Source organism: Chiloscyllium plagiosum, chromosome 11 (assembly GCF_004010195.1).
Source record: "Chiloscyllium plagiosum isolate BGI_BamShark_2017 chromosome 11, ASM401019v2, whole genome shotgun sequence".
Taxonomy (NCBI): Eukaryota; Metazoa; Chordata; class Chondrichthyes; order Orectolobiformes; family Hemiscylliidae; genus Chiloscyllium; species Chiloscyllium plagiosum.
In genome coordinates this window covers 68255330-68272823 of record NC_057720.1, presented here as the reverse complement: position 1 = coordinate 68272823, position 17494 = coordinate 68255330, and the positions used below count along the sequence as shown (strand labels likewise).

General features: G+C 37.4%; 2 protein-coding genes across 5 annotated transcripts in view; one reads left to right on the top strand and one right to left on the bottom strand.

The window, feature by feature from the left end:
- The window catches only part of mfsd14a1 (major facilitator superfamily domain containing 14A 1), a 30045-nt gene extending 14436 nt beyond the window's left edge, over positions 1–15609 (top strand). Inside the window, exons 7-12 of one of the 4 annotated variants that reach the window (XR_006313011.1) lie at positions 1365–1478; positions 5124–5195; positions 7388–7500; positions 11146–11243; positions 11684–11792; positions 13167–13251. Coding sequence is in view for 2 of the 4 variants with exons in the window: in XM_043699694.1 (XP_043555629.1) it covers positions 1365–1478; positions 5124–5195; positions 7388–7500; positions 11146–11243; positions 13167–13327; positions 14029–14235 (765 nt within the window). In the remaining 2 variants the exon portion in view is untranslated. The other 3 variants (XR_006313012.1, XM_043699694.1, XM_043699696.1) reach the window with 3 other exon arrangements.
- Positions 15610–17086: 1477 nt separating this feature from the next.
- LOC122554073 (spindle assembly abnormal protein 6 homolog) overlaps positions 17087–17494 on the bottom strand; it is a 42075-nt gene continuing 41667 nt past the window's right edge. The window contains 1 exon segment of the mRNA XM_043698529.1: positions 17087–17206. Coding sequence (XP_043554464.1) covers positions 17130–17206 — 77 coding nt within the window. The 3' untranslated portion in view covers positions 17087–17129.

Sequence of the window (17494 nt, the reverse complement as noted above, 5' to 3'; positions counted from 1 at the left end):
AGCCTCCCTCATAGCTCAAACCTTCTAACCACGGCAACATCCTTGCACATTGTTTCTTCACCCTTTCAAGTTTAACAACATCTTTCCAATAACAGGGAGACCAGAATTGAATGCATTATTCTAAAAGTGGCCAGATCAATGTCCTGTACAGCTGCAACTTGACCTTCCAATCCTTTATTCTATGCACTGACCAAAAAAGACACGTTGGGAAAATGTTTAAAACAAAGTAGTCAGGAGAGGAGACATTGAGCAATTAACTAGCTTTTATTTCATGGCCATGAGGAATTACATCTTTGTTCGGAGAAGATGTCTGAAGCAATTCCAATGAAATATAGAATGTTACAAGTTATATAGTATATCACAAGCCCACTGCCCATTAACTACGCATCCTAGGGGCAATCGTAAGGTCCACATACATTGTCCAGACCTACATTTCTTAATGTCTACAAAACTGAATGTTATCTTATACTGCAGGTTCAGCTAGGCAGAAACAACCGATAAGGGACATAGTGAAACAATACATCTTTCTATGAAGCAGGACTATCTAATGGCCTGAGGAGCAGAGACAGCCTGCAGCTGCAAGGTCAGGCTACCAAAATAGAATTCCTCAGCCTGAGCTCAAATAGCACTATACTAGTAGACTACATTTTACTGCAAACATTGCTTTGTGACAAAAATGGCTTCCACACAGTTGTGTGTCACTTTTGGTCAAATTCTCCCACACAAATGAACCAAATGCCACCTTCACAAGTCTGTCTACCTGTGAGTCCACCTTCAAGAAACTATGAACCTGTACCCCAAGGTCTCTTTTTTTTTTCAGCAACAGTCCCCAGAACACTACCATTAAATGTATCCTGATTTGCCTTACCAAAATGTAACACCTCACATTTATCTAAATTAAACTTCATCTGCCACTTTTCAGCCCATCTGATCAAGGTCCTATTGTACTCTGAGATAACCTTGACTGTCCACTACACCACCAATTTTAGTGTCATCTGCAAACTCACTAACTATACCTCCTATATTCACATCCAAATCATTTATATAAATGACAAATATCAGTGTCACCTGCACCGATCCTTGTGGCACACTACCGGTCACAGGCCCCCAGCCCGATTAAACAACCCTCTACCACCACCCTCTGTCTCCTACCTTCAACCCAATTTTATATCCAAATGGCAAGCTCACTCTGGATTCCTTGGTTCTTTTTATAAATTCTAACAGATTGCAGTATTTTACCCTGCACCAGCTACATGTATTGTCAAAACTAATTAGTTTTCAAAATTAGGAATGAAAGATTGTGACAGCTCTGATGTAAATATACTGTTGATGTTTATGCATGTAACTTTTTTTTTAATCTGCAGTCTCTCAAGAAAGTTGGCCAAGATTCAACGGTTTTACTTATCTGTATTACGGTTTTCCTATCCTACCTTCCAGAGGCGGGCCAGTATTCCAGTTTTTTTCTTTATCTCAGACAGGTATGAACAACTTTGGGGAACTGCCATAGATTTCATAAATTTTAGATCACTGTTCAATATGTTTGTTCATGGGAACTTGTGAATTAGGAGCAGCAATTCTGTCCCTCCAACATGCTCCACAATGCAGTAAGATTGTGGTTGATCTGATTATAATCTGCAATCTTGCCTATACCTGTTAACCTTTAAAACTTGCACTTAACAAGAATCTATCTTTAATTGCATTTAAAATATTCAGTACTCTGTTTCCAGCACCTTCTTGGGAAGACAGTTCCAAAGGCATTCAAATGTCTGAGGGAAAACAATTCACCTGTTTTCTGTTTTAACTGGGTTTTTAAACAGTGACCCTACCTCTAGATTTTACCATAAGAGGAAACATCCTCTTCATATTTACCTGTTAAAACCCCTCTGTAATAAAAGCAAAATAATGCAGATGCTGACAATTTGAAATAAAAGCAGAATGCTGGAGGAACACTGCAGTTCTAGCAGCATTTGTGGAGAGAGAAACGGAGTTAAGATTGAGTGCAGATTGAAACTTCAGTTCCAAAGAAGAATCATACTGGGCTCAATGTTTCTCTTTCCCCTTGATAATAACTTCATTAAAGCTATTTTGTGCATCTTCAGTTTAGATCAGGCAAATGATCTGTTGAAGATTACTTTTAGAATTATAGATTACTACAAATTTCTGCTGAATGTGTGGTGCCATATTTTTGAAATATGTATTTTAAATAAGACATGTATCCACTTTACATTATTCAAGAAGCCTTCATTGTATTCCAAATGAATTCACATTTCGTACTAAAAACGTGCTCACTTTCAAAATTGGGAATGTGCTTTGGTGAGCGTCTGCATAATTTGGTCTTTCCCATTGTACGTGTAATGTAATTTATTAGCCTGCTTACATTTTTACTGCTATAATTTTTAAAACCAAAATTAATTCTTTAACCTTGGATACCATTTGCTGCATGTGTTCTATTTGTGTTTGTGCAAAACACTAGAATGTAGTATTTTTCAAACAGTATTGGTCTCAGGCGATTATGTTCACTTTATTAATGTAATATTATTTTGCAAGAGTAAACCCTAAAATAATCTATCATGAACAATTGAATTAGAAAGATTAACAAAACTGCCATTTTATTTTATTGAATTTGTCACACTGTAAATTAAGCACTGCTATTCCCAGAGTCACAGAGTCATACAGCATGGAAGCAGACCCTTCAATCCACTTGTGTGTGCTGACCTCGTCCCATTTGCCAGCATTTAGCCCATGTCCCTCTTAAACCCTTCCTATTCATATCCCCATCCAGCTGCCTTTTAAATGTTGTAATTGTACTCACATTTACCACTTCCTCTGGCAGCTCATTCTGTACGCACGCCACCATCTGTGTGAAAATGATTCCCCTGCGGTCCTTTTTAAATCTTGCCCCTCTTACCATAAATTTATGTCTTCTAGTTTTGGATTCTGCCACCCTAGAAAGAAGACTTCAGCTATTCACCCTATCCATGTCCCTCGTGATTATATAAACCACTTTTAGATCAATCTTCAGCCTCCAATGCTCCAAGCAAAAAAGCCTCTTCCTATAACTCAAATCCTCCAGTCCCAGCAACATCCTGGTAAATCTTTTCAGCACTCTCTCAAGTTTAACAATATCTTTCCTATAGAAGGGCAACCAGAATTGCACGTGCTCTAAAAGTGGCCTTACCAATGTCCTGTAGAGCTGCAACATGACATCACAACTCCTGGACTCTGTTCTCACCTTGTGCCAAACACCACCACCACCCACCTATATTTACCTGTGACTCTACTTTCAAGGAAATATGCATTTGCACCCCTAGGTCTCTTTGTTCGGCAACACTCCCCAGAGCCCTACTGTTAATTGTAAAAGTCCTGCCCTGGCTTGTCTTGCCAAAATGCAATACCTCAGACTTATCTAAATGAAACTCTTATCAGCCACTCCTTTCCCCATCTGATCAAGGTCCCATTATACGAGGAGATGATCTTCTTCACTGTCCACGACATGACCCTTTTTGGTGTCATCTGAAAACTTGCTAATCGTACCTTCTATATTCATATGCAAGTCGTTTATATAAATGAAGAAAAGCACAGCACTGGTCACAGGCCTCCAGTCCAAAAAGCAACCCTCCACCATTATCCTCTGTCTCCTACCTTAAAGCTAACTTTGTATCAGATTGGCTAGCTCCCCATGGTACCTATGTGATCTAAACCTACTAACTCGTCTAACCTTTTGCTGAAATCCATATAGACAATGTCTACTTCTCTGCCTTCTTCGATCTTCTTTGTCACCTCTTCAAAAAACTAAAAATAGTGAGACATGATTTCCCCAGACCAAGCCATGTTCACTACCCGTATTCTGTTCATGGTAATCCTGTCCCTCAAAATCCCCTCCAACAGTTTACCCACCATTAACTTAATGCTCACCGGTTTCTAGTTCTCTGGCTTTTATTTGCAGCCTTTCTTAAATAATGGCACCACATTAGCCACCCTACAGTCTTGCTGCACCTTATTTGGGGCTGCTGATGATGCACACATCTCAGCGATTATCTCTTCCCTCACTTCGCACAAAACTCTGGGAAACACCTGATGAGGGTTTGGGGATTTATCCATTTTTATGCATTTTAAGACCACCAGCACCTCCTCATCACTGTTTATTTCCAAGTGTCCTAGCTTCCATCATAGTGAAAGTTAAAGATTTCTTTTTACAAAATACACCGAATTCCCCAATTTACACAATTTTCAGACCAAGGTTAACAGCATTGGCCAAGTTTCTGTACTTAACAGTTAATATTTATTACAAATAAAGAGTTGCCCTACAGCTAACAGTTATGTACCATCAGCATGTAACTTTACCAGTTAAAACTCTAATCCCCTTATAAACTTCTTCCTTCACAAACATACACAGATAGAGAATGGGAAGGAAAAACATAGACTTCACTGAACTGGAAAGCAGTTTAGTGGTCTTTATTCACAAAATCTCCTGAGATTATTCTTGTGTTGATAGGAATGCTGTATCTTCTTCATCCTTCTCCAAGACTTTCAATGGTTTTAGGTCCGATGCTGGTTCACCATTACAAAATGTCTGACTTGTTGATTAGAATTCATGGCTTATAATAACTGCTGGAGGAAGTCTGAAGCTGTCTATATATTGTACACAACCCCAAGCTGTTCAATTACCTGGAAACCAATCATTTAGTTGTTGTAGTTATAAAGCTTTTAGCATCAATGACTGATCCACAAACCAATTAGTAATTTGTTGCCAACCAAAGATCCATTTGGACATAACCCTTTGAGTCCTTCTGAGGATAGGTCACTGGACCTGAAATTTTAACTCTGATTTCTCTCCACAGATGCTGCTGGACCTGCTGAGATTTTCCAACAATTTCTGTTTTTCACCCTTTTGACTCCAGCTCATCTGCGAACTATCAATTATTGCTGGTAGTGGCAACTATATACACAGTGTTTACAATGAGTGTCAGGTTATTTGCTTTCAAACATATAGCAATCCTTGGTTTTAAAATAGTTAGCTCATTACAGTCTACAATTAAAAATACAGACCGTCTTTACAAAAGTTCATATAACATATAGATTAATCAAATTGAAGATTACAGCTTTTTTTTATTTTCTGATAGGTCATGAAATTTTCATCAGAAAGTGTAACAGCCTTTATTGCTGTCCTTGGAATCCTGTCCATCATTGCACAAGTAAGCATCCAGTTGCCTCATAGGGTACTAAAAGAATTTTCTCTCCTCCTCCTCGCACCACTCTTTACTTCAAGATAGTATTGGTATATATGCTGAATCTTTTCAGGAGGCTGGCTCTTGTAAGGTACTGGTACAATTTCTCTCCATGTTTACAGTGAATGAAAGTTCACCTAAGTATATCTGGAGGCAGTTTGAGGATTGAGATCCAACAACAGTGAAGGGATAGCAATATAGTTCCAAGTCAGGCTTGTGTGGCTTGGAGGAATACTTGCAGATGTTGGTGCTTCAGTGCATCTGTTCTGGTCATCTCCAGACAATACCTTTACCAGGCAGAGTCCATCTGCTAATCAATCAGCAGTGTCCTTGCATGTAGTATAAATGTTGATTTTTCTTTTTCTCCCTTGAATTGGTATTCTTAAGGATTGTCTAGTTGAGTGTAAGACAAAAGCTTTGGTAAAAATTATTTCTTTTCAGCAATAATCCAGTTTTATTTTGCAAAATAGCTGTTTGGATACAAAAGATCTACCTTATCAAAGCTTTTCATCTTGAATTCATCCAGACAATTTCACAGAAATATCAGTTAGGAGAAAACAGCATTTATGCTGTTGTATAAGTGTTGATTTTCCTTTACTGTATTTCTTACAAATGGTTCTATAAATGTAATGTCAAGGTTTGAGTGCCTTTTTTCAGTAATTTATTTATTCAATTAATTTAAATTCTTTAGCTGCTGCACCTGGATTATTGACAAAGTAATCTAGCAATCTAAAATTACTAGCTTAGTAACATGATCCCTATAATACTATACTTTCAAATACTGGTTCCCAAACCATGGCAAATTGACCAAGATCTGATGGTTATTTCAAAATCGCTCAATGAGCATTCTGGCTAAGTTTGCAAATGATAGGTGGAGGGACAGGTAGCATTGGGGAGGCATGGAGACTGCAGAGGATTTTAATAGGTTAGGAGAGTGGGCAAACAAGTGGCAGATGGCATATAACATGGTAAAGTGTACGGTTGTGTACTTTGGTAGGAAGAATAAAGGCATGGACTATTTTCTAATTAGTGAGAAAATTCAGAAGTCTGAAGTGCAAAGAGACTTGGGAGTTCTAGTCCAGGATTCTCTCGAGGTAAACTTGTAGGTTGAGACAGTGGTTAGGAAGGCAAATGCAATGATGGCATTTATTTTGAGAGGACATGAATATAAAAGCAGGGATGTACTTCTGAAGCTCTATAAAATTCTGGTCAGGCCACGTTTGGAGTATTCTGCACAGATTTGGGCCCTATGTCTCAGCAAGGATGTACTGACCCCAGAGTGTGTTTGGAGGAGGTTCACGAGAATGGACCCTAGAATGAAAGGCTTAACATATGAGGAACATTTGAGGATGCTCTATAATTAATGACGTTTAGAAGGATGAGAAGGGATCTATATGAAACTTAAAGAATACTGAATGGCCTGGACAGAGTGGATGTTGGGAAGATATTTCCCTTTTTGGGAGAGATTAGGACTTGAGGGCACAGTCTTTGAGTAAAGGGAAGATCTTTTAGATCAGACACAAGGAAAAACTTGTTCAGCAAGAAAGTGGAATCTATGGAATTCGTTGTCACAGAAGGCTGTGGAGGCCAGGTCTGAGTGTATTTAAGACTGAGATAGATAGGTTCTTAATTGTCAAGGGGATCAAGGGTTACAGGGAGGAATGGGGATGAGAAATTTATCAGTTATGATTGAATGGTGGAGCAGACTCAATGGGCTGAATGCCTAACTTCTGCTCCTATATCTTATGGTCTTTTGGTCTTACGGTCTTATGCTTCACCTAGCCTCCCCCCATTCCAACACAGCAATTTGCTGCGGTCACAAGTTCTGCATGCATGTTCTGTTGTTAAGATATTGGGATATTTCTCACTTCCTTGCAACAACATCAATGGTCACTTCTTCAGCTACTACACCTTTTCTCTTTGGAACTCTAGCTTTGATAGCCTTTATCTTGCCATTGTCCTACTTTCCGATCATTTGAAAAATACTCTTCTCAATAATGCCTTTGCTTTGTTCCCAGGCTTCTATCTTTTTCCCCTTTTCACTTACGAGTAGTACTTTCCAGATTGTTCCTACGCATAAAGAGCATTGAAAAAATTTAATAAGCTGAAATTGTTGACCCTCAAAGCAAACTTAAATGTTAATTGCATTTCTATTTCAGACAGCTGTCCTGAGTTTGCTCATGCGATCCATTGGGAATAAAAACACTATTCTGTTGGGGTTAGGATTCCAGATGTTACAGTTGGCTTGGTATGGCTTCGGCTCTGAGCCTTGGTATGTAACTTGAACCTTTTCAGAGATTTAACGATCCTTGTAAACCCTTTAAATCTACCTGCACACTGTTGAGAATAATTGTTTATTTATATATTTCTACCTAAACATCATCTTAAAGTTTTCATTCTATTTCCAGCAGCACTGCTACTTTTTGTGCATATGGTATATATTGTAACTTATAGATATTTTCTAACCAACTAGCGAGGAATATTAAAACTGAAAATAAGAACTTCTAAGACTTCTCTCTTCCTTTTTATATATTTAAAGTGAACATAAGCTGCTTAGAAAAATGAACCTGGGGAGATAGTAATGGGGAACAAAGAAATGACAGAGAAGTTACTGATATTTCGTGTCAATCTTTATGGTGGAAGATGCTTCAAGCATCCCATCATTACTAAAGAATATGGGGGAGCAATTAAGTACCATCATCACAGATAGAGAATTGGTATGAGATAAATTAATGTGGCTAAAGGCAAATAAATGCCCTGATACTGATTCTAGGATCCTAAAAGTAGCAACTACAAATAAAGTGGATGTATTGGTTGTAATTTTCCAAACATCCTTGGTTTCTGGAGAAGTACAGAGGGATTGGAAAACAGCCAATATACACAAAAGGGAGGGAAGCAACGGTTGGAAAAAGAAATGTCGGAATCCATTGTTAGGGAAGTAATAGTAACACATTTGTAAAATCATAATCTAATCAAGCACAGTCAGCATGGCTTCACAAAACAGAAATAGTGTCTGATTAATATGAATTTTTCGAATGTCTAACTAGCACAGATAGAGTGGAACCAGTAAATTTGTTGGATTTGGACTTACAGAAGGTGTTCAACAAGGTACTCACAAAAAGTTAAGTCATAAGATAAGAGCCCACAGTGTTGGAGACATAATATTGGCATGGATAGAGTTGGCTATTGGGCAGGAAACAGCAAGTGGGGATAAGAAGTTCTTTTTCAGGTTGGCGACCTGAAACCAGTGAAGGTCAAAAGGAATTAAGGCTGGGACCACAACTACAATTATGGTTAATGATTTGGAGGAAGGAAGAAAATGTATAGTAGCTAAATTTTGGCATAACACAAAAATAAGTGGAAAGTTGCGAGAGGGATACGAACAAATTACAGTGATATTATATGAGAAAATATGAAGTTGTTCATTTTGCAAGGGAGAATAAAAGAACAGTATTTAATTGGAAAAATCTGCAGAAAGCTGCAACATAAGGGGACTTGGCACATAAAACACAGAAAGCCAGCACACAATCAGGAAGGGTAATGGAATGTCAACCCTTATTTCAAGAAGGTTGGAGTGTAAGAGAAGGTAAGTCTTACTGAAATTGTACAAAGTGCTGATGAGACTACATCTGGAGTTTTGTGAGTAGTTTTGGTCTCCTTATTGAAGGAAAGATATTTAATTTGAGGCAATTCACAGACTATTCATTAGGAAGCTCCCTGGTATGGAGGGACTGTCTTATGAGTAAAGGTTGAAAAGGTTGGAACTCTGTCATTGAAATTTAGAAGAATAATTGTGATCTAAGTGAAACATGATTCTTAAGAGACATGACTGGGTAAAGGCCAAAAGGATGTTTCCCTTCTGGGATAGTCTGGGACTGGAAGGCATAGTCTCCAAAAAAAGGTGCTAAATTAAGACTGAGATGAGGAGAAATTTCATCTGAAGGTTGAAAGTCTTGCCATAGAGAGCAATAGGGCAGGATATATTTAAGGTTGAGATAGATAATCAAGCATTAAGGGTAAAGGGCAGGAAAATGGAGATGAGAAATGTTAAATCAGCCAGGAACCAAATAAATGGCAGAGCAGACTTGAGGGGCTGAATAATCTGTTTCTATGGTCTTCTATCTAGTGCTGTTAATACACACCTGTAGAGCACAAAATCAGTTTCCACTGTACCCATCTGTATATTCTCTGTCCAGAAGCCAACTTCCAACTGGTGAAGAGTCCAGGCCTTTGTTTTTATTTTAATCAACCCAAGAAGAGATGTTACGACATAACCCTACAGCACGTGGTACTTGATCCATGGCCTAGTGGCTCCGGTTTGGACATGACCACTGTACCACAAGATCCCCAGTATGTTATTTGTTGCAGATATTTTCTAATTAACTACTTCAGATTACAACGGGATCTTGATCAGATGGGCCAAAGGACTGAGAAGTGGCAGATGGAGTTTAATTTAGATAAATGAGAGGTGCTACATTTTGGGAAAGCAAATCTTAGCAGAACTCCTAATGGTAAGGTCGAAGGAAGTGTTGCTGAACAGAGACACCTTGGAGTGCAGGTTCATAGCTCCTTGAAAGTGGAGTCACAGGTCGATAGGATAGTGAAGGTGGCGTTTGGTATGCTTTCCTTTATTGGTCAGAATACTGAGTACAGGAGTTGGGAGGTCATGTTGCGGCTGTACAGGACATTGGTTAGGCTCCTGTTGGAATATTGCGTGCAGTTCTGGTCTCCTTCCTATCGGAAAGATGCAGTGAAACTCAAAAGGGTTCTGAAAAAATTTACAAGGATGTTGCCAGGGTTGGAGGATTTGAGCTATAGGGAGACATTGAATAGGCTGGGGCTGTTTTTCTGGAGTGTCGGAGGCTGATGGGTGACCTTAGAGACTATTATAAAATCATGAGGGGCATGGATAGGATAAATAGACAAAGTTTCTTCCCTGGGGTAGGGGAGTCCAGAATTAGAGGGCATAGGTTCAGGGAGAAAGGGGAAAGATTTGAGACCTGAGGGGCAACTTTTTCACACAGAGAGTGGTACGTGTATGGATTGAGCTGCCAGAGGAAGTGGTGGAGGCTAGTACAATTGCAGCATTTAAAAGGCATCTGGATGGGTATATGAATAAGAAGGGGTTGGAGGGAAATGGGCCGGTGCTGGCAGGTAGGACTAGATTGGGTTGGGATATCTGGTTGGCATGGACAAGTTGGACTGAAGGGTCTGTTTCCGTGCTGTACATCTTTATGACTCTAGTTCAGAGATGTTACTGTACACCTCTGGAGCAGGTGGGACTTGTTCCCAGGTATTCTGGCTCAGTTAGGGACACTAACATTGCACCAATTCATTTTATGCTCTACTCTATATTCAGAGGTGCTGTTACATATATCTGCATGTTTTTTCCCCCCATCACTAAATAACTGGTGTGTTTTTAATCTTAACAGTAGATTAACCCTACTTCCAATTGAGTAATTTCTGTACAAAGCCTATTAAGGGCAATGTAAACTCAAGGGAAGGGGGAAATAACAAAAATATTTTTATATCCAGAAGTGTTATCATACATATCCAAATGACCTTCCCACTATCAAATTGCTAAGAGCACCAATATATAGTGATAGATGTAATTGCTTTCTCAGTCGGTGGGGGGGGGGGGGTTCCATATCAATGGCTCTAGGGTTAATGTGCCACTTCATAATTAATCCAATTAACATACTGGAAATGTAAAAGGTTGAAATAAAGTTAATTTCACTGCCTCATTTCAATTTCATAAAAATGAGAAATTGCACATGGAAATATTGTTAACCTCATCAGTATTGTTTTTTCTGCAATAGGAAGTGTTTCAAATCCTGTACAGTCAACCGCTTCCCATATCTTTTATCCCCTTTCCTTCAACATTATGGAGCCTAACTTTAATGTACATTGACTGTAGGATGATGTGGGCAGCAGGAGCAGTGGCAGCCATGTCCAGCATTACTTTCCCAGCAGTGAGTGCGCTGGTGTCGAGGAATGCTGATCCAGATCAACAAGGTAAAATTTATTTTCCTTTAAGAATTGGTGCTGTAGAATTTCAGTTTAAAATTTTAAATTGGCTTAATAATTAAGATCATTAATGATAAGAAGCCTATCTTAATGCCACTTTGGCAAAATTGTGAATTTCTATTTAGATTCTTAAAAGGTACAACGAAAAAGGGCCAACAAGAGAGATCATGCACCTGTATTTCTTGGCCCCTTATTCATCAGGCCAGTAAAAAGCGTGACAGCATTATTCTAAAGAGAAAACATTTTATAGAAGTGCTTTTAAGTAATAATTTCTATAAAAGCTGCTTATGCTAAAAGCTCTTTTTGCTGTTTCTGTTGGACTTCAACTGATTTTTTTTTTGTGCCACAGTTGCATTTGATGCTCAGTAGAATTCTCCCTCCAAACAAATTTTAGTCAGTGTTCCACCTTTTTGCTTGGTCTTGATCAGGTTGGTGGAGGATGAGATGATGCTGGATAGGATGGAGCAGAGATTTGTAAAAACCTTAAACACTCTTAATGACAACTGAAGATGCCATCAATTTCCAGACTTTGCAATAGTGAGTCAATACCCTGTCTTGAATCACCTTTTTAAAGTTTTTTTTAGATTTACTTTCGGCCTAAGATTCTCAAGCTTCTGATACATCAGCAGAGCATATCATCAGAATTACCTTCTTTAATGCATAACAAATTTAGACTGCTATTTATTTGGCAGCTTAAATTCAAGAGGTGAATTTGAAAAGCGTAATTTTTGATTTTGGTGCTTAGTAGTTGTACTAGTAGTAGAGTTAGAGTCATACAACAAGGAAACAGACCCCTTGGTCCAACTTGTCCATGCTGATCAAGTTTCCCCAAACTAAACTAATCCCACTTGCCCACGTTTGGCCTATATATAAATCTTTCCGATTCATATACCTGTCCAAATATCTTTTAAATGTTGTTACTGTACTTGCATCGATCATTCTCTAGTAGTGCGTTCCACATACAAACCACTGTGTGAAAAGGTTGCCCTTCAGGTTCCTTTAAAATCTTTTTCTTCCCACCTTAAAATTATAGTGTCTAGTTTTGAACTTCCCAACCTTAACGAAAAGATCTTTGCTATTCACCTTATCAATGCCCCTCATGATTTTATAAACTTGTACAAGTCGCCCCTCAACCTCCTAGGTTCCAGTGGAAAAAGTCCCAGCTTATCCTGCTTCTTCTTTATAACTCAAACACGCCAATCCTAGCAACATCCAGGTAAGTTTTTTCTGAACATTCTCTAATATCCTTCCTATAGCAGGGCAACCAGATCTGTACACATTATTCCAAAAGTGGCCTCACCAATATCCTGTGCAATCTCAACATAACATCCCAACTCCTGTACTCAAAGGTCTGAATATTGAAGGCAAGTAAAATAAATGCCTTCTAAAACATCTGTCTAGCTGTGATACAACTTTCAAAGAACTATGTACCTGAACTCCTAGTGTTTGGCAACACTATCCAGGGTCCTGTCGTTAAACTGCCTAAATTCTGCCCTTGTGCGCATGATCAAAATGCAATATTGAGACTCCTACTGAAAGCCACCTTTACATTTTTTTTAAAAAGTGAGCATTATTTTCTCATTAATTCATTTAGTTTGGTTTGGGTCTCATTAATAAGGGGAATGTCCTGAAACGTACTCTCTCATTCTCTTTTGCATCACGCACCAATATTTCACTTATGTCTAAAGACAAAATATTTTCCAAAAGGGAAAGAACCTGGACTTCCAATTGATCTTGGTTTAGATTATAAACAGCTACCCTAATCTAGATTTCCAAATGAAATAGTTCAATGATGATGCTAGAATATAGCTTCTGTTAATTTGTAATTTAATAGCTATCATGGGAAACAGTCTGTTTGTTTATCACTGTTTTAATATTCTTTTTGAACTACCAAGTTACAATTGTTTATAGGTGTTGTTCAAGGAATGGTCACAGGAATTAGAGGGCTGTGTAATGGCCTGGGGCCTGCACTTTTTGGGTTTATATTCTATATATTTCACGTGGAACTAAATGAAGTACCAGAGAATGATGTGTCATTGGACAGTATGAAGACAGATGGCCATTCTCAGCAGGTAAGATATGGGTGTTTACAGAGCACTGTTAAGCAAGTGCTAATTCTATAATATTATAACTGTGGTCATCTGTAGTTATCGTTTAGACTTATGGAGCAATGTTAAATAAAAGTATGTAATCCTGATTCCTCCTTACTTAGACTGCATGTTCCATAGGTGTGAGTTTTTTTTTTACTGTACATGTAGATGAATACTTTATTCCTATGGTCCCATCTATTATCTTTAAATTTACGCATGGTACTTCAATGTCTAAGTTGCTGATCTGCGATGAAGTACAGTATTGAGTCTTTTCAACTGAAGTTTTTGAATGGCCATTTTAAGAATTAAGAATGTTATCTCAACATACAAAAACATATTCAAGATTTTTAGACTTTACCAGGGTAGAATCACAGTAAATCCCAGTCTTTGATAGCCACAAGACACATTCCAGATGTTTTGATTCTGAGGAGGCTGAACCTCATCCATTTTCTTTCCCTTCCTAACTTAAATCTGAGGATAGTTATACAGTACTTACCCACCCATTCTTCCATATGCTTGAAATAATTGTGTAAAATCACAGTTCTGAGATATTTCATTTTACTAGCTCAGCTACTCAGATAATAGCTACTTTTACAGTGATTAATGTCACTTAAATCTTGGTTTGTTGTTTGCATTGTGGGGTTAAATATTTTTCCTTTCTTCCCCCTCCCCCTCCTAAATAGAGTTCAATAATTCCTGGACCACCATTCTTATTTGGAGCTTGCTCAGTGCTATTGGCCTTGCTTGTTGCCTTGTTCATTCCAGAATACAGAAACAGGTCATTAAGACCTAGCAACTGGAAGAAACATATGAATAGCCACAGTCATCCACACAGTCCACAGGTTCCTGGTGATGCTAAAGAACCTTTACTTCAGGACACAAGTGTATGACCACAGGATGTATTTCAGTACCCATAGTAACTTATGATGAACACTGAAAACAAACTGTATTGGCTACAGTGTTAAAAAAAAAGACAGTTCTGGTGCTGACCTATTAAATAATCCAGTATTCTGGGTGTTGCAACTCAGGATTGTGTTGATCCTGTCAAGATTACAAACTTGTTGCAGTTATCGTGACCTCTGCATACTGGAATTGAACAAACTTTCAAGAAACAAATTTTACAAGTATTTACTAAAACAAGCCCTTGGAACCTGTATTGTTGAGGATTTCTGACTCTATACTTTGTGGCATGGCTGGAAATGAATTGTCATGTTAAAGTTATTCAACACTTGCATTTTAAAAAAAACTATCCAAATGGTTGAGTGACAAAGTGAGAACCGAAACTGGTCATTCCACACTTCACATTGAGGTATTTTGCTGTATATGGCTCGAGATCATCTGTCCTACTGCGATATGGAGAACTTGTCCAGCATCCATTTTAAGCATTACAGCCAGGGTGGTTAGATGCTTAAGTCTTAAATATTGTAGAAGCACTTGAACACGTTGAAAACTGGTTGCCAGTTTATCTGCAAGAATACTCAAGGCAGTATGACTGGATAAAGTCAAAACATTGCATGTGGTATTTCTTTCCACTCTTTACAAAAATGATGATTTTATTTTTTAAGCTAGCTTTGAAAGTTAAACTGTTTTATTCAGCCACTTTGTCTCAAGTATCATGTTGATGAGAATCTTTGACCAGGATTGGTACTGGAATACCTTACTGTTATAGGCAGTGAAATGTATAACTCATTTCCACTTTCATCAGCAAGCTAGTCTAAAAGGCAGTTTGTCTTAAATGCTAATAGTTTCAAATCTTTACCAGATGCACTGTTAACTGTGGTTTTGCCATGTAAATCCAAATATTAAAATTTAATGCTACCCTTCCTATGCCTTGAGGTTTTGTTTTTTTTTAAAATCTGGTTACAATGAATGGTATTTATTTTGACTTCAAACTGAGTTATGTTGTTCATTGAACGTTAAGCCTTGAAAATGACATTGTTTTGTATGTTAGAATGTCTTCTTAATATAGTGGCCTTTTTAGCAATATGTTCCATTTTGTGATAAATAGAAGTGAAGTTAATCACTGTTTCAGTTTTGCAATATCAGCAGACTTAATGTTTGTGGGTATTGGAAATGTAACGAAAACAGTATTGCTTTTTGTAAAATAATGTCAATACATTTATAAAGTAACTCCTAAAGTAAATTTCATTCTGTGGTGTTATTTTACTTAATGCCTTGTTTTACTTGAATCTGATGACCATAAGAAATCTCAATGTAAATATGTACTGTAATATTTAGATTTATTAAACTAAATAACAATTAAAGCCGAGTATTTGTTTCTAACTTGACAACTCAACAGTAAAGGTGTTATTATATCAACTAGTCCCTCGCTGAAGTGATTTCAAAACTTGCTTAAACTTTTCTAACATGTTGGTATTTCTTGATCTCATGAGTAAGCCAATCATGCTGTACCAGTAATTGTTTCATCAATGTGTAGGTTTTTTCAGAGTTCTCTGAACCTGTTATTGCTCTGATTCTTGATGTGTACTTAAACTCTCTGCTATCCTAAACCAAAGTTTCTAAAAATTATGTAAATAACTGGTTATTGAAACTATCATGGTAATCATATTTTGCACACAATTTGTAGAACTTAGTTGCGAACAGTGACTTTAAACATATAAAAATAAAAATACAAATTTGAACATCCATTGCCATGTTCTGTGACAAATAGCAACTAACTGTAAATGATACTGCAATACCCTGAAAACAGGTGCAATATATAAAAGACTATTTACAGGTATTTACAAAAAAGGAATACACTGCAGGCAACCTCAACTGAATAGATTGCCACCTTCCATGTCAAACAAACAGTCAACACCTCAAATTACAAGAAGCCAACTCGGCCAATTCTAAAATATCAACTAACTGAAGGTAAATTATATAACATTATTGTTCCATCGCCTAAAATGCAATTAGCTGATTTTAAAACAAACTAAAAATGAACCAAGAGTCAATAGGAATATAAAAGCATTTATTTAATTTTTATTGGGCATTACTGGTTTTTGCTTGATAGTTTATACATTTGTTTCATCCCAGTATTGTCTTAAATGCCACACCATTGTATAAATTTTCTAACAAATATGTAAATACGTATCATGTTAAAAATACCTGGCATATGTCATCAGAATTAAGTCTCATCAAAAATGCCATATTTGACTTACGACCAAAAGTTAATTTTCCAAACTTCCTTTTGTTATTGATATGTATCAGACCTTGATTATACAGGAGAAAAAGAAGTGCCAGTCTGCCACTTTAAACATTCATTCCCTCCACCACCAACTCAGTGGCAGCAGTGTTTATTTCATGGTATACAGTGCATCTTGTATGTTTAAAGAAAAACGCCATGCCTTCAACAACCTAAGTAGATTAAACCCCCAGGTCCCTCTGTCGCAGCATGCTTTTGTAGAACTGTCTATTTAAGTCTACATTGTCTCTCCCTTCTAATATCACCCCACATTTTCCTTTAATAAATTGCAACCGGGCAGACAAGTGGCAATTTATTAGTGGTATTCTCACTCTTTGCTGCACCTCCAAATTCTGAAACTTTACACTGCACTCCAAAAGCCAATTCAATTATATATTAAAAAGTCTTTCCTTACCCATCTCATGGGTTTCTCCATAATTGCCAAATTCATTTTTAAATCCGTTCAAAACAGTATAACTTGCAGCAATAGCTTTGAAGAAACTAAAGTATCTATTTCCCATCAGTCAGTCCAGATGTTAGACTAGCCAAACTTTTCTCTCAATATTTGGAGTAGGGGAGCCAGTCAAGTTAACTGCAGAATCAGGATGGTTCCAGTTCTTGTTCACAGAAATATGTAGAAGCTGGAGGAAGATGTCCAGGTTTTGCCATTTGTGTTCCTATTGTAGATGAAAATTATTTCAGGTGTTAATAAATAGTATTATGTGTGAAGAGTTTTGCGGAATAGCTTTCCAATGTTAATTACTTTTAGATCTATGCACAAGTTTAATATTGCAAATGTGCTATTAGTTATCAAATATTTTAATTCCCACACACCCAAGCAATGATACAATAAATACTTTTATCACATGTTTTCCACAACCATAAAATGAAATTTCAAAGTGCAAAATAACATTGTAATTTGGGAGGCCAAAGAATAAACAATAAAACAGCACTAAAGTAAAAAC